Source organism: Thalassophryne amazonica, chromosome 2 (genome assembly GCF_902500255.1).
Source record: "Thalassophryne amazonica chromosome 2, fThaAma1.1, whole genome shotgun sequence".
Lineage (NCBI taxonomy): Eukaryota > Metazoa > Chordata > Actinopteri > Batrachoidiformes > Batrachoididae > Thalassophryne > Thalassophryne amazonica.
Window position 1 is genome coordinate 1,435,835 of NC_047104.1, and position 23,434 is coordinate 1,459,268.

General features: G+C 40.8%; 1 protein-coding gene across 2 annotated transcripts in view; it reads right to left on the reverse strand.

The window, feature by feature from the left end:
- gpatch1 (G patch domain containing 1) overlaps positions 1-21,895 on the reverse strand; it is a 77,633-nt gene extending 55,738 nt beyond the window's left edge. For both annotated transcript variants that reach the window (XR_004563993.1, XM_034182928.1), the window contains exons 1-4: positions 21,798-21,895; positions 12,246-12,380; positions 9,474-9,559; positions 9,195-9,355 (exon numbers count right to left, since the gene is read on the reverse strand). Coding sequence is in view for 1 of the 2 variants with exons in the window: in XM_034182928.1 (XP_034038819.1) it covers positions 9,195-9,355; positions 9,474-9,559; positions 12,246-12,380; positions 21,798-21,867 (452 nt within the window). In the remaining variant the exon portion in view is untranslated. The remainder of the gene's footprint in view (positions 1-9,194; positions 9,356-9,473; positions 9,560-12,245; positions 12,381-21,797) is intronic.
- Between the last annotated feature and the right edge of the window lie 1,539 nt (positions 21,896-23,434).

Consider the following 23,434-nt stretch of genomic DNA (forward strand, 5'->3'; position numbering starts at 1 on the left):
TGAACTCTGGGTTATGACAGAAAGGTCATGAACACCAGCGGTGGAAATGAGAGTCCTCTATCAGGTATCTGGCCTTACAGCCCTGCACAGAGTGAGAAGCTCAAATATCTTCTCTTGCAAACCTCCAACTTGTGCAAAATTCTGCTGCTCGTCTTTTAATGAACACTTTCCAGGCCTCAGCATACTACGCCTTTATTCACTCCAACAGTTTCCAGTTTTTAGGGTTGATTTTAAGATTTTAACATTTGTTTTAAAAGCAACTAATGGCCTCGCACCTTCCTACTTGTCTGAAATATTTTAACTCTCCACATTTACAGTTTACAGTTGGACATGACGGGTCAGTCCAGCTCAGTTCACCCACCCCCTCCAATTTATATGAAATTTGGTATAGAGGTAATTCATGGGCAGAAAAGCCTGAATTTAAAATGTTGTCTTTCTCGGACCAATGGTTTTCCAGATATCAAAATTTAAATTTTTCACTTTTTTGGAAAAAAAAAAAGACACCATTGTCAAATTTCAAATTGATGTAACTCAGCAACCACTGGTCCAATTTTGAAAACCAAGGTATTTCTGTAAAGGGGAGACCACATTGAATCTAAATTTGGAATTTGTTTGTGCATTTGGTTATTTTTGACTTTGATGACCTTTTGACCTATATTTTGACCTTGAAATTGACACTGTGGAACAGTGAAAAATGTAGCCCCGTGTGTCAACTACAACATATGAAAAAATTGGAGGGGTTTTCTTTTTCATGCAAAACCATGTGGAAGTTGACACACCCAATTCTTCATAAATTCAGTGTCTGTTTGGATACTTCCATACATTTATATACACAGTGCCTCAAGCTGATATATTCCGAGATATACTCACACTCACAATTTAACAAAAGTCAATGAAAATTTCACAACTGTCTTAGTCTTATGATCACTGGGTCTGATTTTTACTCCTTGTCAACAGGCCAGTTCAAACAGTGGTTAGAAATTCTGGCCAGATCATCATAAGAAATACTGTAGTTTCTGGTTGAAGAAGATTTCAAGATTGCTCATTACACAATGTACCTCAGATTGAGGAATCCAACAATGGTCATCTCTGGATGACCAGTGGAAGGTTTTAACTGGTTCCTTAGGATGCATAAACTGAATCTTGTAGTCACCAAACTCTTCTGAGACCTCCTCCACCAAACCAATCCATGGGGCATTATCATAGCTGCAGCACACAAAGTTCTGAGGTCCGATGACTGGAGGCCTATCAGCACTGCCTTCATGTTCACTACACAAGGGTTCTTGAACTACCACCAAATCTGGAGGGTTCACTTGTTCACTGGGTTTATCGACCTGCATCTTCATCAATGAAACTGGGATGAAACGTAAATGTAATGTTCCTTTGATGGTCTCAGCAAGGTTGAATGTAGGCTTGAGTTCATTTCCACATTTATCCACCTCATCCATTGGTACATGAAAGTAGTGGATGCCTGTGATATTCTTCACACAGTGGTCAAACATGGCAAGAGATGTAAGAATATGACAATTTGACAAACACTGTAAACTTCTCTTAGTGACGAGCCTTTTCACTGTTCCACCAATACCATCACATGCACTCTTGCCATGTGATGTGACAAAGAAATTCCACTCAGCTTCCAAATCAGAATCCTCCTGATGGTGGCTGAGGTTGGTGAAGTTGTATTTGTTCTGGTACAGTTGTATGCAAAAGTTTGGGCACCCCTGATAATTTTCATGATTTACCACAGATGCAGTACTAGTTAAGGCCCAGCTTGCTGTGATCACAGCTGGGATCACAGCAAGTGGGATCATCACGACCATGTGTGCAGGTGTGTGAATCAAAGTCATGCTTGTGTCAGGGGGCCTTAAACAACTCTCAAATGACCTGAAAACAAAGATTGTTCAACATCATGGTTTAGGGGAAGGGTACAAAAAGCTATCTCAGAGATTTCAGCTGTCAGTTTCCACTGTGAGCAAGCCAAGTGCTTGCTCACAGGGGGTCGTTTTGACCGTTGGGGTTTTATATAATTATTGTATGGCCTTGCCTTACAATATAAAGCGCCTTGGGGCAACTGTTTGTTGTGATTTGGCGCTATATATATAAAAAAAATTGATTGATTGATTGATTGTGAGGAACATAGTGAGGAAATGGAAGACAGCAGGCACAGTACTAGTTAAGGCCTGAAGTGGCAGGGCCAAGAAAAATCTCAGATAAGCTGAAGTGAAGGATGGTGAGAACAGTCATAGTCAACCCAAAGACCTGCTCCAAAGACCTACAACATGATCTTGCTGCAGGTAGTGTCTGTGCATCGTTCAACTATACAGCGCACTTTGCTCAAGAAGATGCTGTATGATGCCGTAATGCAGAGAAAGCCTTTTCTGCATACTCGCCACAAACAGAGTCGCTTGAGCTATGCGAAAGAACATTTGGACAAGCCAGCTTCATTTTGGAATAAGGTGGACTGATGAAACTAAAACTGAGTTATTTGGACATAATAAGGGGCGGTATGCATGCTTGAAAAAGAACACAGCATTCCAAGAAAAACACTTGCTACCTACAGTAAAATTTGGAGGTGGTTCCATCATGCTGTGGGGCTGTGTGGCCAGTGCAGGTACTGGGAATCTTGTTAAAGTTGAGGGTCACATGGATTCCAGTCAGTATCAGCAGAGTCTTGAGAACAATGTTCATGAATCAGTGACAAAGTTGAAGTTGTGCCGGGGCTGCATCTTTCAACAAGACAACAACCCTAACCACTGCTAAAAATCTACTGAGACATTCATGCAGAGGAACAAGTATAACATTCTGGAATGGCCATCTCAGTCCCCAGACCTGAATATTATTGAAAATCTGTGGTGTGATTTTAAGTGGGCTGTCCATGGTCAGAAACCAACAAACCTGAGATGTTTTGTAAAGAAGAATGGTCCAAGATTCTTCAACCAGAATCCAGACTCTCATTGGAAGCTATAGGAAGCATTTAGAGGCTGTTATTTCTGCTGAAGGAGGATCTACTAAATATTGACGTATTTTTTCTGTTGGGGTGTCCAAATTTATGCACCTGCCTAATTTTGTTTAAAGAGTTATTGCAGACTTAAACTTCATTTCACTTCTCAAATATCACTGTGTTTGTCGGCTATATGATATATTTAACTGAAATTGCTGATCCAAACAACCAATGAAAATTATCAGGGGTGCCCAAACTTTTGCATTGTATATTGTCCAGCACATCCGTCACTGAAATAGTGAATTTTGTTCATGTTGGTGAGTTTTGTCTTTAGGTAGGGGATAACGACATTCAGAAAAGCACATACAGTCACTGTTGTATGGATCCTGCAGTCACTTAATGGCCTGAGGGACAAAGGCGTTTTTCAGTCTGTTGGTCCTGTGGCACGTTTTTTTTTTTTTTTTGAACAATGTTAATTCAAATAGTTCTTGTCAACTCAATATACAATTACAGCATAGTAACGTAAGAACAATGAGAACGAAGCGACTCAACACGCGATCTGTTCAAAAACATGATTCCAGCCCACTGGAAATGACAGGGGTACGTCCTGCAAAATATTTTACACTATCCCACAATTGATATATAATAAAAATAAACTATTCATAATCTAAAATAAATAAATAAATAAAAAATAAAGCCCAAAATCTAAGTGTAATTATGTCCAACCAAAGTAAGGGCCCCTTCACACATAAGTACAACTCTGGGCGACTCACAGTGAAACAGTTCGTATGAGCAAACCACGAAACATTGTGCCGACGGGCAGGCGTGCACGATCCCGGTGCTATGGTTCATGCACATGACGGTGTCTTTTGAGCAGGAACTGCTCGCACTGTGTTCCATGGGACGACTGTTGTTGCAGACTGTTGTTGCGTTAATAGTGTGACTGACCACACATTTTCTAAGTGCCAAGCGAGCAGTGTTAGAAGTTCGTGCATGTCACCTGGAATTTGGCCGACACCTGCCGCAAGAGGGTTCAATGGGCTCTCACAGTGCACACTCTGTCTTTCAGCCGCTCATGTGTGCAAATAGTTGTAGCAACAGGTGTACAAGGCGTTGGAGGCAGCTACGATTTTACACGAATTGCATACGATTCCTGCTTCATGCGCACTTTATGTGCAAATCTGCACAAATTTGCACTATGTGTGAAGGGGCCCTAAACAATGACAGGAGCCCACAGGTCCAAAAACAAGTCCATTTTCAAATGAAGCTTAGCAGTAATTTTCTCCATCGGATATACATTTTTAAACCCTTATATAAGAAGAGTGGAAGGTTGTGCTTTTAGCCAAGACCTTATTTTATTCCCCACCAATAAACAAATGGACAGACTGGCATCCTGTCCTGGGTGAACCCCACCTCGCGCTCTATGACTGCTGGGCTAGGCTCCAGCCCCCCACAACCCTTAATTGGACTAAGCGGTTGAAGATGAGTGTGTGTGTGTGTGTGTGTGTGTGTGTGAGTGTGTGTGTGAGTGTGAGTGTGAGAGAGAGAGAGAGAGAGAGAGAGAGAGAGAGAGAGAGAGAGAGAGAGAGAGAGAGAGAGAGAGAGTACACAAATGTGAAGTAATGAACTTCCTGTTTTTTCAAACCACCCCCTGGAGTCAACCCTAATATTTTGGATAAAGTGGTAAGTTAGAATTTAGTATGGTTCAGCTCTCTCCTTCAATCCTTTGCCAGTAAGATTTTAAGGAGGGGCAGTCCCAAAAAATATGTGAATGGTCACCAATTTGTTTGCAATCCCTCCAACACAGATTAGTTTTAATATTATCATTTTTAAAATAATGGATGGTGTCCTAAAGAATCTCAGCTCCACTCTCCAATTGAACTCCTTCCACGTTGGACTATTTGTAATTTTATGGCCTCTTCCTATTCTTCATCCTCAATAATTGTGTTTGCCACTAACTCCCACTTTACCTTCAAGCCCAATGAATGATCAGACAGGTAAGACTGGAGGAGGAGCTTATACATTTTCAATATTATTTTAATCTTAACTTTTTTTTTTCAATAGCCTTCATCAAAAAGTGTTTAACTGGAGTAGGTGATAGTTTCAGCATGCCCCATAGTGCACATGACAATATAAATCAAATCAATTTTATTTATATAGCACCAAATCACAACAAACAGTTGCCCCAAGGCGCTTTATATTGTAAGGCAAGGCCATACAATAATTACGGAAAAACCCCAACGGTCAAAACGACCCCCTGTGAGCAAGCACTTGGCCACAGTGGGAAGGAAAAACTCCCTTTTAACAGGAAGAAACCTCCAGCAGAACCAGGCTCAGGGAGGGGCAGTCTTCTGCTGGGACTGGTTGGGGCTGAGGGAGAGAACCAGGAAAAAGACATGCTGTGGAGGGGAGCAGAGATCAATCACTAATGATTAAATGCAGAGTGGTGCATACAGAGCAAAAAGAGAAAGAAACACTCAGTGCATCATGGGAACCCCCCCAGCAGTCTACATCTATAGCAGCATAACTAAGGGATGGTTCAGGGTCACCTGATCCAGCCCTAACTATAAGCTTTAGCAAAAAGGAAAGTTTTAAGCCTAATCTTAAAAGTAGAGAGGGTGTCTGTCTCCCTGATCTGAATTGGGAGCTGGTTCCACAGGAGAGGAGCCTGAAAGCTGAAGGCTCTGCCTCCCATTCTACTCTTAAAAACCCTAGGAACTACAAGTAAGCCTGCAGTCTGAGAGCAAAGCGCCCTATTGGGGTGATATGGTACTATGAGGTCCCTAAGATAAGATGGGACCTGATTATTCAAAACCTTATAAGTAAGAAGAAGAATTTTAAATTCTATTCTAGAATTAACAGGAAGCCAATGAAGAGAGGCCAATATGGGTGAGATATGCTCTCTCCTTCTAGTCCCCGTTAGTACTCTAGCTGCAACATTTTGAATTAACTGAAGGCTTTTCAGGGAACTTTTAGGACAACCTGATAATAATGAATTACAATAGTCCAGCCTAGAGGAAATAAATGCATGAATTAGTTTATATATATATATATATATATATATATATATATAGCAATATATATCTATATATATATATATATATATATAGATATATATATATGGCAATATAGAATCTGGTAATTATACATACCATTAAAAATCAGTAGAACCTAATCCAAATTTATCCTGCGATTGTTTAAAAGATTTTATAATCCCCCATCAAACATTTGGTATAGAGTTATTAGACTTTTTTCTGCCCAGGCCATAAATGCAGAATCTAGTTTATTAGGTAGGAAATCAGCAATCTTAGTCATTTTAAGTGCCCGTCTCATTGTTAAAGGTGCACCAATTTTCTTCCTCACCTGTGCCCACACTCGTGTACACACAATACACTCATTTTTTATTTTAAGATCTCTCCATTTCTTTTGTTCTGTAAAAGGTGCAGTCTCTGGTGGGATGACTTGGGAAGCATGTTTTCCAGTTTAATCCAATCTGTTTCCTCATCCTGAGATACTGTAATTTCAAACCACAGAGGGACTTGCTTTAAAACACTATGTTTCAGCCACAACAACAAACTAGAGTATTTTCAAACGTCATTTTCTAAAATCAGTACACATTACCTGGATAAATTTTCCTCAGGCTGCGATGATGAATCCAACTGGAATGAACAGGTCAGATTAAGACTTTATATTTACTCCGTGTGTGAATGGCTTTAAAGTGGAGATGACACTTCAAAAATTAGGGAAAAACTGATATAAATAGCAAAATATACATACAGTATAGTAAGTTGACAGTGTTTTTATTCATTATCACTGAAAAATAAAGTTTGTACAGCTTCTCAAAAGTGTGTTTATTGGAAAGCACACCTGCAGCGCTCCTTCAGTGGTCACGTGATGCCGTGATGTCACAGAATGGAGAGTCCCGTCTTTGTCTGTCCGATTGACAACAGGAACAGATGGACCTCAGCATGGACAGTGACGAGATTAAGAACTTTTCTGACTCTTCAAGTGTGGATTATTTTTGACTCGGATCCTGAGATTGTCACAGCAGTGATTAGACCCTACAGATTGGAGCCGTATTTTTCGGACGAACATTCAAACCAGGAGCATTCTGGCAGTGACAATAATGCCGATGGTGTTTATGGCGGAGCCGAAGCAGAGGCAAGAGACGTGCCAATTCCGATGGATTCTGAAAGGCTGCAGAATATGGAATGGTAAGGGTGGCTTTGATTTTTGTTGCTGCTGTTTATAGCACTCTAATTACTGTATAGCATTTTCAATTCGAGCGTCTGTTTACTGCCTTTGTTATTGTTCCGGAGCTGTGATAGTGTAGCTATTACTTGCGGACCACCGTCATTACCTTCGGGTTTTTGCTGTTTGAGTGCCTGGCATTGCATTCATCCGTGTTTAGTTACGTTATTTTCATGAAAGAATAGGAAATAAATGGCGAAAGTTTCGAAAAAGACCGCCGAAAACAACAGTGAACGTGCCGGCGCTGTGTTTACGTGCCGACACCATGTTGACTACGTAAGTTCCACGACCATTTCAAGATTATTGTGAACATATTATTTGGGGTTGACATTTTATGTGTTCCTGTGAGCGGTGAGAACATGGAGACGGTAGAGGAAAGTGTCTGCTGTCGGGAGCAAATGTGTGTGTGCGAGCGGAGGGAGCGGCAGCCTGACATTTCGTGCATCACACAACACCGCGGCTTTCGATCAATCAGCCTGGAATTGAAAAGGCTAAAACCTTTTGCCCTTGTGTTTGTGCAATATGCTGTGACACACTGGTCAGACAAACAAGTCCCTGAGAGCTGTATTTAATCAAAGTTTCCGCCGCTAAACAAAGTGTAAACAACGGCCGCCAGGCGCACAAGCCGGTATGGTCTACACATAGTGACGTATTTTAGGCTTGGTGCTCAGCGGAAAGCTGATCATGGGGCGTGCACATTTTTCAGTGGCGGGACGTTCAAATGTTATATATAACGGGAGAACAGCGTACACTTTCATAAAACGTTTAGGTTGACCGAATTATATAACCTTTGTTACATATAATAAGACTATGTTGTCTTTAAGTGTCATATCCACTTTAATATTTGAAAAGGTCTGTTCACATGACGCAGCTTTCAGCCAGTCAATGGACAGTATCAATGTGCAGGACGTATATGTTATACACTGAAAATTTTAAGCATACCCAAAATTATTCAAGGTGCTCGGTATATTATGACAGACATTTACAGCGTGCTTAAATGTGCTGCAACATACTTCAACATGCTCTTAACTTACACAAAACCTACCCATAACTTATTAGATGTATGCCAGCATTTTTAATACGGTCAGCACGTGCTGGCTAAATCGCCAAGGTGTGACAGGGCCATAAACCCAACTCTTCTACCATATCACACAAAACTTTTGTTTTCCTCAATATTTGTCCCTGCTCAAAGGTTGTTTGTCTAACTTCTGATTCAGTACACAGTTAAAATTCCACCCCCAAACTACCAAAAATACCGTCAAATGCATGGTTAAAAGAGTGAAATTTCTTTTTTTTTTTAAATCCTGTGTCATCATCATTCTGTATTTTCTCATCGGAGCTTACGAAGCTCCGTTAGCATCTCTGGCTCCGCATTAGCATCCCCAGTGCTTTTTAATGGTGTAGCTTTGGCTACCACTAGCTGTTTGGGGCTTACTTTATTGTCTTCGTGTTTTCCTCCTTTCATGTCTTTTTGTGTCATTTTCTGGGTCGAGCACATAACTGCAGTTAGCTTGTCTTGTAATCTTGTGTTCATTCATCTGTTCGTTACTGCTTCTTCACACCAGAAGGACCCACTTGAAATGGTACGGGTATGTGTTGAGGATGCCCCCTGGTGGTCTCCCGAGACAGGTCTTCCAGGCATGACCAGTCAGGAAGAGGCCACAGAGAAGACCCAGGACAGGCTGGAGAGGTTACATTTCCCAGCTGGCTTGGGAACTCCTTGGGATCCCCCAGGAAGAGTTAAAGAACATGGCATAAAACTGAATGGTATAAAACTAATTAAAACTATTTTATTGTTGAAGGTCAGTTTATATTGGACATCAGTCTGTTCTTCTCTGGTTTAAACTATTTTTGAATCCCTTAAACCGGTCTGTGTCCTTACTAAGAAAACTAGATGCAGTAAGTCAAATAACTTCATCTCAAAGAGTTCTTCTGAACCACTTTATCTGCAGTTTGAACATTATTTCCTGAATAATCGATGACAGACAAAATGATGAGTTACTTGGCAGGTGAAATGAGCTCCTCCAGCAGAGTGTCTCCTGGGATTAAGGCTGTCTGAGCACTGACCGCCTTTGCCTTCTCTTGGGCATCGTCTCTGCGGCTCGATGAGAACTCATGGCTGGTGGTGATCTGTCTGGGAGCGATGCCGTGCTCGCTGAAGTCCTGACAGGTGACAAACATAAAAAACAGCTTCAGCTCTTCTCTCACATTTCACAGGACTTAAACTTTACTGATATTTTTCTCTGAGATGGTTTTAGATTTTTCTGCTGCATGGCTGTACCTCTTCATCCATGAAATCTTCAGGCCTGGCGCTGAGTTTCTCGGCCTTCTGTTGTCGTGACGACACAAAACCTGAGGGAGCCCATCCTGAAGATGGCAGCAATGCAAGCCCACAGGACAATGAGTAAAAAAAACAAAACAACAAACAAACAAAGAGATCTTGAAAAATTACAAATCAAATCAATTTTATTTATATAGCGCCAAATCACAACAAACAGTCGCCCCAAGGCGCTTTATATTGTAAGGCAAAAGCCATACAATAATTACAGAAAAACCCCAACGGTCAAAACGAACCCCTGTGAGCAAGCACTTGGCGACAGAGGGAAGGAAAAACTCCCTTTTAACAGGAAGAAACCTCCAGCAGAACCAGGCTCAGGGAGGGGCAGTCTTCTGCTGGGACTGGTTGGGGCTGAGGGAGAGAACCAGGAAAAAGACATGCTGTGGAGGGGAGCAGAGATCAATCACTAATCATTAAATGCAGAGTGGTGCATACAGAGCAAAAAGAGAAAGAAACACTCAGTGCATCATGGGAACCCCCCCAGCAGTCTAAGTCTATAGCAGCATAACTAAGGGATGGTTCAGGGTCACCTGATCCAGCCCTAACTATAAGCTTTAGCAAAAAGGAAAGTTTTAAGCCTAATCTTAAAAGTAGAGAGGGTGTCTGTCTCCCTGATCTGAATTGGGAGCTGGTTCCACAGGAGAGGAGCCTGAAAGCTGAAGGCTCTGCCTCCCATTCTACTCTTACAAACCCTAGGAACTACAAGTAAGCCTGCAGTCTGAGAGCGAAGCGCTCTATTGGGGTGATATGGTACTATGAGGTCCCTAAGATAAGATGGGACCTGATTATTCAAAACCTTATAAGTAAGAAGAAGAATTTTAAATTCTATTCTAGAATTAACAGGAAGCCAATGAAGAGAGGCCAATGCGGGTGAGATATGCTCTCTCCTTCTAGTCCCCGTCAGTACTCTAGCTGCAGCATTTTGAATTAACTGAAGGCTTTTCAGGGAACTTTTAGGACAACCTGATAATAATGAATTACAATAGTCCAGCCTAGAGGAAATAAATGCATGAATTAGTTTTTCAGCATCACTCTGAGACAAGACCTTTCTAATTTTAGAGATATTGTGCAAATGCAAAAAAGCAGTCCTACATATTTGTTTAATATGCGCATTGAATGACATATCCTGATCAAAAATGACTCCAAGATTTCTCACAGTATTACTAGAGGTCAGGGTAATGCCATCCACAGTAAGGATCTGGTTAGACACCATGTTTCTAAGATTTGTGGGGCCAAGTACAATAACTTCAGTTTTATCTGAGTTTAAAAGCAGGAAATTAGAGGTCATCCATGTCTTTATGTCTGTAAGACAATCCTGCAGTTTAGCTAATTGGTGTGTGTCCTCTGGCTTCATGGATAGATAAAGCTGGGTATCATCTGTGTAACAATGAAAATTTAAGCAATGCTGTCTAATAATACTGCCTAAGGGAAACATGTATAAAGTGAATAAAATTGGTCCTAGCACAGAACCTTGTGGAACTCCATAATTAACCTGTCTGTGAAGAAGATTCCCCATTTACATGAACAAATTGTAATCTATTAGATAAATATGATTCAAACCACCGCAGCGCAGTGCCTTTAATACCTATGGCATGCTCTAATCTCTAATAAAATTTTATAGTCAACAGTATCAAAAGCAGCACTGAGGTCTAACAGAACAAGCACAGAGATGAGTCCACTGTCTGAGGCCATAAGAAGATCATTTGTAACCTTCACTAATGCTGTTTCTGTACTATGATGGATTCTAAAACCTGACTGAAATTCTTCAAACAGACCATTCCTCTGCAGATGATCAGTTAGCTGTTTTACAACTACCCTTTCAAGAATTTTTGAGAGAAAAGGAAGGTTGGAGTTTGGCCTATAATTAGCTAAGATAGCTGGGTCAAGTGATGGCTTTTTAAGTAATGGTTTAATTACTGCCACCTTAAAAGCCTGTGGTACATAGCCAACTAATAAAGATAGATTGATCATATTTAAGATCGAAGCATTAATTAATGGTAGGGCTTCCTTGAGCAGCCTGGTAGGAATGGGGTCTAATAGACATGTTGATGGTTTGGATGAAGTAACTAATGAAAATAACTCAGACAGAACAATCGGAGAGAAAGAGTCTAACCAAATACCGGCATCACTGAAAGCAGCCAAAGATAATGATACGTCTTTGGGATGGTTATGAGTATTTTTTTCTCTAATAGTTAGAATTTTATTAGCAAAGAAAGTCATGAAGTCATTACTAGTTAAAGTTAAAGGAATACTCGGCTCAATAGAGCTCTGACTCTTTGTCAGCCTGGCTACAGTGCTGAAAAGAAACCTGGGGTTGTTCTTATTTTCTTCAATTAGTGATGAGTAGTAAGATGTCCTAGCTTTACGGAGGGCTTTAAAGATGTTAATTTTCGAGAACAGCTGTTCCGATAGTGTGGGCCGCAGCCCCCTGGTGGGCCGTGAAGGTACTGTAGGTGAGCTATTACAGGTCACAGCGCCACAGCAGATCATCCCATTCTAAAGTTTAGCATATTGTATATGGGAATACTTCCATCTTAGGCTCACATATTGTTCAAATGTGTGATTAAACGTTGTCGGTGGGCCACGGAAGGCTTTCAGATTTCAGAATGGGCATTCTTACTTTTGAGAATGGCTGCTCTAGAAAAATTCCATTTGATCCAGGTTGTGGACATGAACTGAATGTGCAGTAAGGTCACATGATCTGAGAGTTCCGACCTTCCTTTGAGCCGACAGTGTTGAAGTATCCGGCTGAAAACCCTCCAGTGAACGCTCCATGGAACCGCTGGTATCGTCCCTTCTCATCCTTCACTGTCTGCTCGTGCAACGGGAGGGGCTTCTTCAACGGCTCATCTGTAGTGTGGATGGATCACGTGGACCCCACACACACACACAGACACACACACACACACACACATACATACACAAAAATGGAGAAACTAGCAATGTCACTATTAATTAAACTGTCAACAAATTTTACAATAAGCTGGTTATTTGTGTGGTTCATAAACTGGCCAGGGGGGTGACACAAGTGATTTGTGCACTTTCTTCACAACAAGAAGGTTCCCACCCAGTAAAAGGCCGCCAGTGCTCTATTTTCCACATTGTTCTGGAACTGCATTCAGAAGGAGATCCACTATGCTGACACTGATCAAAAATGGGGGAATTGAAAAAAAGGATTTAAAATATAAAATCAGACTGTCAGTTTATCTCAGGGTCAAAAGAACTGCTGTAGTCAGGTTCTTGTCCCTTTGGGGAACTAATGGTGCACTTGGTGGAGAGTACATGACCACAGTCAACTTCACTTCTCCTCCTGAATGAGCTAACCAGTCCAGCATTGATATTTTCATCATATTTTAGAAGAACCAGCTGAAAGTTCTGGTCAGCTTTTTGTATATGCTTACGAAGGTAAAACCAAAATGTTCATTAGTGTCTCATCTTGATGTTACATCAAGAATAAAGGAGCAGTTAAGTGATGAATGAGTATTTTGGACTAAAATGTGCAACTCTAGTCAGCTGCTGCTTCTGTACATGAAGCCAACTGAGTTCTCGCTCAGTGGAGAATGGAGGAAAATATCACTGCAGTAGAGACAGAAGATAAATGTGGGTAACTTCTAATACTGCTGGAAGTTACCATGGATTAAAGCAGGTTATTGAAAGCCTCAATGTTGTGAGGCCATACTGACCAACCCTAGGTACGAGCAATGCTAACATGGCTTCAGCTGCTTCAAACTGTATTTGTTTGGTTTCATCCAGATGTTAAAAAATATTCTTAAAAAAAAAACAGACATAAGGAAAACTGTAGAGTACCGCTGTATAAGACTTTTTGGCTACTCCCTTGTTTTCACTTGGATCTGCTTGCTGATTTGGCAGAGGTTCTACTTCCTGATGCAACTCCATATAATTACATGGGAGAACAGGCAGGTGTGGGGCTGAACCAGGAACGTTTCACACCGGAAACACGTGCACTTAACCGCTTAGCCATCGCCCCTGTGAGCCGTCTGTATGTCAGGAGGTGTAACGCTGTTTACACAGAGTGTTGTACCTTTAAAGGATTTTATTTTTATTTAATTAGGTAAAGCTTTGAACAAGCCTGCACATAAAGAAGTGGTGCAAACCCTTGACTCAAACAGACCAGATCTCCATGTCTTACTTTTCTCAGCACTTTAAATAGTTGAATGTTTCTGTGTTGTCATTGTAATGTATTTCCTGATTTTAGTCTAGATTTTAATTCTCGTGTTTTATGTGATTTGTGTCCTTTTTAAATTGTTCTCTGCACTGTGAAGCGATAATGTAGCGCAACACCTAAGATAAATTTCCCTAATGGGACAATAAAGTTGACCTTGATGTTCTCTGATTGTGACAAAAACACAGATATGAAGATACAAGACCAACAGGACCTTCATCCAAGAGACATTTATGTTCCTGTATATATATATATATATATATATATATATATATATATATATATATATATATCCCTTTTTCATTTTAGCAGTAAAATTATGCACACATACATATACACACACACGCGTGTGTGTGTAGGACTGCGACGGAAATAAGTTTTATATTTTGTTGTCCTAACAATTTCAATTTATTTTCATTTATATAGCCCCAAATCACAACAAAGTTGTCTCAAGGTGCTTCACACAGTAAGGTCAAACCTTACTAACCCCCAGAGCAACAGTGGTAAGAAAAAACTCCCTCTGATGATTTGAGGAAGAAACCTCAAGCAGACCAGACTCAAAGGGGCGACCCTCTGCTTGGGCCATGATACAGACACAAATTACAAAACAGTTCACAAAAGGAATATACAGGAAATGTTAGGGTTAGAGAACAAAACATTTCATATCTGGAAAATCGGGTGTCTGACTTGGAGCAGTATTCACGCTTGAATGATGTCATCATCTCTGGACTAAAAATTAAACCAAGGAACTTTTCACAAGCTGTCACAGGAGTTACGTCTGATGATGGTGGACACTAGGAAACCACAGAGGAACAGGTGACTGCATTAAAGGTGATGGGAAATTATCAATAACCCACTTTAACTTTCAACAGAAGCCTACAGGAGGGTAAAGTGACTATACAGTGGAAGACATCATGTCTCATACCCGTTCCAAAAAAGCCACACCCCAAAGAACTGAACGATTACAGACCGGTTGCTCTCACCTCTCACATAATGAAGACATTTGAACGGGTGCTATTGTTTAACATACTGAAGCCCCAGGTTCGCCATGCACTGGACCCCATGCAGTTTGCCTACCAGGAGAGAGTGGGAGTTGAGGATGCTATCCTATATTTGATACACAGGGTGCATTCTCACCTGGACAAGGGAGGCAATGCTGTGAGAATCATGATTTTTGATTTCTCTAGTGCCTTCAACACCATTCAGCCACTCCTGCTGAGTGACAAACTGCTGCAGATGGGAGTAGAAACGGGATTGGTGACCTGGATAACTGCCTACCTCACTGGAAGACCCCAGTTCGTTAGGCTGGGTGACCATACTTCTCAGACTGTGGTCAGCAGCACAGGAGTGCCACAAGGAACGGTGCTCTCCCCAGTGTGGTTCACCTTGTATACCTCCGACTTTAGTTACAACACGAAGACCTGCCACATGAAAAAGTTCTCTGATGACACTGCTATCGTGGGGTGCATCGAGGATGGTCAGGAAGGAGAGTACAAGGGACTGGTGGAGAACTTCGTCAGATGGTGCCGGAACAACCAGTTGCAGCTGAATGTCACCAAAACCAAGGAGTTGGTGGTTGACTACAGGAGGACCACCCCACCACTGGTGCCTGTCTCTATCGAGGGGGAGACAGTGGAGACAGTCTGCACCTACAAGAACCTAGGGGTACACCTGGACAATAAACTGGACTGGGCTGCTAATTCAGAAGCACTCTACAGGAAAGGACAGAGCAGGCTCTACTTCCTCAGGAAGCTGAGATCCTTCAATGTCTGCAGCAGACTCCTGCTGATGTTCTAACAGTCTGTCATGGCTAGTGTCCTGTCCTATGCTACTGCCTGCTGGGGTGGTAGCATTAGGAAGAGGGACGCTGGACGCCTAGACAGGCTGGTGAGGAAGGCTGGGTCTGTGGTGGGCATGGAACTGGAGGCTCTCACTACAACAGCTAAGAAGAGGACCCTGAGCAGACTGGAGTCCATACTTGAAAATGACAGACACCCCCTGCACCAGTTTCTGGCCAACCAGAGGAGCCTGTTCAGCTACAGACTCTGTGCCATCCCCTGCCGGACAGACAGACTATGGAAGTCTTTTGTCCCCAGGGCCATCCAGCTCTTTAACACCACACAGAAGGTTACAGTGATATAGGTATATAGGTTATAGTGTATTAGGTCTTTGTGTATGTTTGTGTATTTATGTAAGCTGACAGACACCTTAATTTCCTTCTGGATTAATAAAAGTACTCTACTCTAACAGTAGGAGTCTGTACAAAAATTTAGGGAGTATCAAAGATTATTTAAAACAATTTTGTCAACCATTTAGTGTAATTGCCATAACGGAAACTTTGCTTGCAGAGGGTGATGATATAAACTACAAATTGGAGGGTTATGAATTCAATCATCTGAACAGACAAAATAGAGGGGGTGGAGTGGCTTTGTATGTTGACAAAAGTATGTCAACTACAAAATTAAAGATCAAATGACAATGGCTGTGGAAAATCTTCTGGAATCCATCACAATCAAAATATGTATGGAAAAAGGTAAAAATATCATTATTAGCTGCATATATAGAGCTCTGGCTCTAAAATTGGACAGAGAAGTTTTTCACAGATGTGTAATAAATGAGTATTTGTCTGTGGAGATATAAATATTGATCTATTAAACCTGTATCAGCATAAAGTGACAGAGGATTTTATTAATACCGTGTGCAGTTTAAATTTATATTGAAAAATCACTAGGCCTTCAAGAATAACTTCACATTCAGCTACACTCATTGATAATACACTTACAAATGATAGACACCAAAACTTTAAGTGTCTTATTAATCAATATTAGTGACCATTTACCAGTTTTATAGTAACTGATCTAAATTTGAATAAAAAAATGTACTGACAAAATACAATACTGTAAGCAAATACAATCTGAAGACGCTATCACTACCTTAAAAAATGATTTACTTTTACAGGATTAGAATCCCATTTATGAAAAGCAAGATGCTAATTTAGCATATTCCGAATTTGAAAACATATTTCTCAGTATATACAACAAAAATTGTCCAATTATACAGTATAGTAAAAATAATAAAGATAAAGCTAACCAATGGATAACAAAAGGTCTTCAAAAGGCTTGTAAGAAGAAAAATATGCTATACAGAGAATTCAATAAAAGTAAATCAAGCGAGGCAGAGATTAAATATAACTATAAAAATAAATTAACAACTATTATGCAGAAGTGTAAAAATCATATTTTGAAAAAATACTAAATGATAATAAAAACAACATAAAGGAAACATGGAAAATACTGGATAGTATTATAGCAAATAAACTCAAATCAAATAACTACCCAACATACTTTACTTATAACAACAAAGATGAATATAACATGAACCAAGTAGTGAATAGTTTCAATAAATTTTTTGCTAATGTTAAGCCAGATCTGGCACCTGACATTCCACACAGCACATGGGAAAATCAGCAATTAATTGATAGAAATCCACATTCAATGTTTCTTGGCCCAATAGATGAAAGAGAAATTATTAATGTAGTTAGTACATGTAAAAGTAAAAAGTCAACTGATCATAATGATATACATATGTCCTTAGTAAAGCAAATAATTACTGAAATCGCAAAACCATTATCAAATATATTTAATAAATCATTTCAAATTGGAATTGTCCCAAATGGTATGAAAGTGGCAAAAGTGATACCTTTATTCAAATCTGGTGACAAACATCATTTTATTAATTACAGGCCCGTGTCTTTATTGTCACAATTTTCAAAGATATTGGAAAAACTTTACAATAGCAGGTTGGATAAATTTATAGAACGACACAACTTGCTTGATGACTGTCAATATGGTTTTAGAGTGAAAAAATCCACTGCAGTGGCATCGCTTGATGCAGTAGAAGAGATCAATAAACATGTGGACCAAAGGAAAATAGTAATAGGTTTATTTATTGACCTAAGAAAGGCTTTTGACACAACTGATCACAACATCCATCCATTTTCTTCCGCTTTATCCGGAGTCGGGTCGCGGGGGCAGCAGCTCAAGCAAAGCCGCCCAGACCTCCCGATCCACACACACACCTCCCCCAGCTCCTCCAGGGGAACCCCAAGGTGTTCCCAAGCCAGCCGAGAGATGTAGTCCCTCCAGCATGTCCTGGGTCTTCCCCGGGGCCTCCTCCCAATGGGACGTGCCCGGAACACCTCTCTAGCGAGGCGTGCAGGGGGCATCCGGAAAAGATGCCCGAGCCATCTCAACTGACTCCTTTCAACGTGGAGGAGCAGCGGCTGAAATAATATGTTGATCACAACATATTATTTCAAAAGATGGAACTGTACGGGATCAGAGGGGTGGCTCTGAACTGGATTAAAAGTTACTTACAAAACCAGAAAGTTTGTTAAACTCGGGGACTACTGTTCTTCATATCTAGACATCATTTGTGGGCTTCCCCAGGGTTCTATGTTGGGACGAAAATTATTTATTTTATACATGAACGAGTTATGTAACGTTTTGGATGTGTTTAAAGCAGTACTATTTGCAAATGACACAAACCTGTTTTGTTCAGGAGAAAATCTACAACAGTTATTATCTGAGTTAGGAACTGAAATGATAAAGTTAAGAGATGGTTTGATATTAACAAATTATCATTAAATTTGTCTAAAACAAAAATAATGTTATTTAGAAATTATAAAAAAAGACATACAAATTCAGTTAAATATTCAAGGGGTAAACATAGAATGGGTCAAAGAGAAAAAGTTGGTAGGTGTTATTACTGATGAAAGAATTAGTTGGAAAGCTCATATTCAACATATTCAAAAGAAAGTAAAAGTATTGCGGGTATTAAATAAAGCAAAGTATGTTCTTGATTGCAGAGCACTACATACTCTGTATTGTTCATTGGTTGCACACTACTTGACTTACTGTGCTGGAGTTTGGGGCAATAATTATAAAACTACATTGCAACCATTATTCATTCTTCAAAAACAGCATTAAGAACAATTCATAATGCAGGTTATCGAGACCACACCAACCCACTGTTCATTAAATCTCAAATATTAAAACGCCACGATATGACTGCATTTAAGACTGTTCAATTAATGTATAAAGTGAAAAATAAGAAACTGCCCTTTAGAATTGAAGAATTTTTCATTGAGAGAGAGGGAAAATATAATCTAAAGGGCTTGTATTATTTTACAATTGCTGGCGCTCGAACGACCAGGAAAGGTTTCTGTATCTCCATTCGTGGCCCTAAAATATGGAATAACCTGACAGAGGAACTCAAGCGATGTCCAAATATTAATCAGTTTAAATATCAATATAAAGAAATTATGTTCTCTAGATTATGTGTCTGATGACACATAATCAGTCTGATAAAACTAATTCATGCATTTATTTCCTCTAGGCTGGACTATTGTAATTCATTATTATCAGGTTGTCCTAAAAGTTCCCTAAAAAGCCTTCAGTTAATTCAAAATGCTGCAGCTAGAGTACTGACGGGGACTAGAAGGAGAGAGCATATCTCACCCATATTGGCCTCTCTTCATTGGCTTCCTGTTAATTCTAGAATAGAATTTAAAATTCTTCTTCTTACTTATAAGGTTTTGAATAATCAGGTCCCATCTTATCTTAGGGACCTCGTAGTACCATATCACCCCAATAGAGCGCTTCGCTCTCAGACTGCAGGCTTACTTGTAGTTCCTAGGGTTTGTAAGAGTAGAATGGGAGGCAGAGCCTTCAGCTTTCAGGCTCCTCTCCTGTGGAACCAGCTCCCAATTCAGATCAGGGAGACAGACACCCTCTCTACTTTTAATATTAGGCTTAAAACTTTCCTTTTTGCTAAAGCTTATAGTTAGGGCTGGATCAGGTGACCCTGAATCATCCCTTAGTTATGCTGCTATAGACGTAGACTGCTGGGGGGTTCCCATGATGCACTGTTTCTTTCTCTTTTTGCTCTGTATGCACCACTCTGCATTTAATCATTAGTGATCGATCTCTGCTCCCCTCCACAGCATGTCTTTTTTCTGGTTCTCTCCCTCAGCCCCAACCAGTCCCAGCAGAAGACTGCCCCTCCCTGAGCCTGGTTCTGCTGGAGGTTTCTTCCTGTTAAAAGGGAGTTTTTCCTTCCCACTGTAGCCAAGTGCTTGCTCACAGGGGGTCGTTTTGACCGTTGGGGTTTTACATAATTATTGTATGGCTTTGCCTTACAATATAAAGCGCCTTGGGGCAACTGTTTGTTGTGATTTGGCGCTATATAAAAAAATTGACTGATTGATTGATTGATGAAGTAAGATGAGTTTGTGCTGCTATATTGCATATGTAAATTGTTCGGTATTATTATTGCTATTGTTATTATTGTTATATTACTGTAGTTATGATTGTTATTAGTATCACTATTATATTAGTTGCTAATTTATTTGACAGAATATTTTGAAATCAACTGATTTTGCAATCAACTGATAATATATATGTATATAGCAAATGATAAAAGGGGTGGGTCTTTATAAACTTTTGCTTCAGCTGACACCCCTTCGGCTGCACAAAATTGAAAAATGACTGAATTTTTTTTTCTTTCTTCTTTTCTTTGTTGCTGTTAAGTGTGTGTGTGTGTGTGTGTCCGTGCGCGCGCGCACCGCCAAATAAATTCATTCATTCATTCATTCTAATGTTGAGGTCAAAGGACAACGTAGGATCAAAAATGACCCCAAGGTTCCTCACTTTGTCAGTGTGATGGATGACACACGAGCCTAGGTTAAGTTTTAACTGGTCAAATTGAGATCGCGTGAGATCGATAGACAGATCGGTGCAGCATCTGCAGTGATGCGGTCGCTGTATCGGACCGTCATGGTGAAGAGAGAGCTGAATACGGGGGCAAAGCTCTCGATTTACCGATCGATCTACGTTCCGATCCTCACCTATGGTCATGAGATTTGGCTCATGACCGAAAGAACGAGATCACGAGTACAAGCGGCCGAGATGAGTTTCCTCCGCAGGGTGGCTGGGCGCTCCCTTAGAGATAGGGTGAGGAGCTCGGTCACTCTGGAGGAGCTCAGAGTCGAGCCGCTGCTCCTCCACGTCGAAAGGAGTCAGTTGAGGTGGCTCAGGCATCTTTTCCGGATGCCCCCTGGACGCCTCGCTGGAGAGGTGTTCCGGGCACGTCCCACTGGGAGGAGGCCCCGGGGAAGACCCAGGACACGCTGGAGGGACTACATCTCTCGGCTGGCTTGGGAACGCCTTGGGGTTCCCCCGGAGGAGCTGGGGGAGGTGTGTGTGGATCTGGAGGTCTGGGCGGCTTTGCTTGAGCTGCTGTCCCCGCGACCCGACTCCGGATAAAGCGGAAGAAAATGGATGGATGGATGGTCAAATTGATGCTGATGGACCAAGAACCATCATTTCAAACTTATCAGCGTTTAAAAGTAGGTTTCTAGACATCCAGCTTCTCACTAATGCAAGGCAATCTTCTAAGGATTTTATGTGGATGAGATTACCAGCAGTTATCGGCATGTATAACTGAGTATCATCAGCATAGCAATAGCAAAGAAAGTTAATCCCAAAATGCCGCAATGTGTGACCAAGGAGTGCTATATAAAGGGAGAATTTTAGAGCAAAATGATAGATTTGATATCGGCCGATAGTTTTTCAATACACTAGGGTCAAGATTTCTTAAGTAATGGTTTAATCACTGCAGATTTGAAACATTTAGAAACAGATCCAGAAGTTAATGAGAGATTAATAATTTGGGCCGACTATCCTCGGCGATGTTTTTTTTTGTGTGTGTGTTCATTTACTTTTATTTCCAAAATAAATCCAAATCCAACAAACATTCTTGTTTGATACCATTCGTTTATTTATTGACTGGGCGAAGAATTTGTTCAACTGTAGTAGTTTTAAACGTGTTCTATAAATAAATGTTAGACTTTGACGCGCACAAAGAACGAGTGTTTAGCTAACAGCTAACAGCCCGTTAGCGGCGCTGCAGCAGAAAACGTCACAGCGCTTTTCATCTGAAATCACAAACGTAAACTGTCCATGTTACATACAGACAAAACTCAGTGTTTACAACAAACAAATTAATGAAACAACCCGCTCTACCTTCTTCCAGAGGCTCCAGAGGAGTCCCATAACTCACAAAATCCTCATCACTGTCACTGTCCAACGCCATGTCTGTACTACAAGTACGGCGTTCACACCAGGTCAAAAATCACAGGCGAAAGCGTAGCACCTTCAGCGACATCCTGTGGTGGTGAACGGTAACGTTTAATGCGTAATAAAAACAACAACCGCAACATTAATAATTATACTACTACTACTACACTAATAATAATAATAATAATAATAATAATGATGATAAAACAATAATAATAATTATTATTAAATACTATAATAATAATAATAACAATAATAATAATAGTTATTATTATTGTTATTATTATTATTATTAGCACTACAGATGCAATGTTTTCTCTGAGAATACTGATGGAGAAGTATAGAGAAGGCCAGAAGGAGTTACATTGTGTGTTTGTGGGTTTAGAGAAAGCTTATGACAGGGCGCCAAGAGAAGAGCTGTGGCATTATATGAGGAAGTCTGGAGTGGCAGAGAGAACTATGTGAGGGTAGTGCAGGACATGTACAAGAATAGTGTGACAGCGGTGAGATGCACAGTAGGAATGACAGACTCATTCAAGGTGGAGGTGGGATTACACCAAGGATCTGCTCTGAGTCCTTTCTTGTTTGCAGTGGTGATGGACAGGTTTACAGATGACATCAGACAGAAGTCTTCATGGACTATGATGTTTGCAGATGACATTGTGATCTGTACTGAGAGCAGAGAGCAGGTTGAGTCTAGTCTGGAGAGGTGGAGATATGCTCTGGAGAGAAGGGGAATGAAAGTCAGTAGAAGCAAGACTGAGTCCATGTGTGTGAATGAGAGGGAGCCCAGTGGAATAGTGCAGTTACAAGGAGTAGAAGTGGTGAAAGTAGATGAGTTTAAATATTTGGGGTCAACTGTTCAAAGTAATGGAGAGTGTGGTAGAGAGGTGAAGAAGAGAGTGCAGGCAGGGTGGAGTGGGTGGAGAAAGGTGGCAGGAGTGATTTGTGACCGAAGAATATCAGCAAGAGTGAAGGGGAAAGTTTACAAAACAGTAGTGAGACCAGCTATGTTGTATGGTTTAGAGACAGTGGCACTAACAAAAAGACAGGAGGCAGAGCTGAAGATGTTGAGATTCTCTTTGGGAGTGACAAGAATGGACAAGATTTGGAATGAACATATCAGAGGGACAGCTCAGGTGGGACGGTTTGGAGACAAAGTCAGAGAGGCGAGATTGAGATGGTTTGGACATGTGCAGAGGAGGGACCCAGGGTATATAGGGAGAAGGATGCTGAGGATGGAGCCACCAGGCAGGAGGAGAAGAGGGAGACCAAAGAGGAGGTTCATGGATGTGCTGAGGGAGGACGTGCAGGTGGTTGGAGAGGAAGATACAGAGGACAGGGTGAGATGGAAATAACTTGAAGTGTTTATGTGGAACTATTTTCTTGTGCGTAAGTGCTCCCCTGTGCTGTGTTCTCTGGTGGTTGTTCGCCATGCACACATATGCATTGCCGCAGTAAAAGTAAAGAAGATGTGGCTGTGCCCGTGTGAACTAAAACCTCCGAGTGAGCTGGATTATTTTAATTAGATGTAGTTGTACAGACACGACAAATTGGTGATGAATTTTCTCCAACCCCAGCGA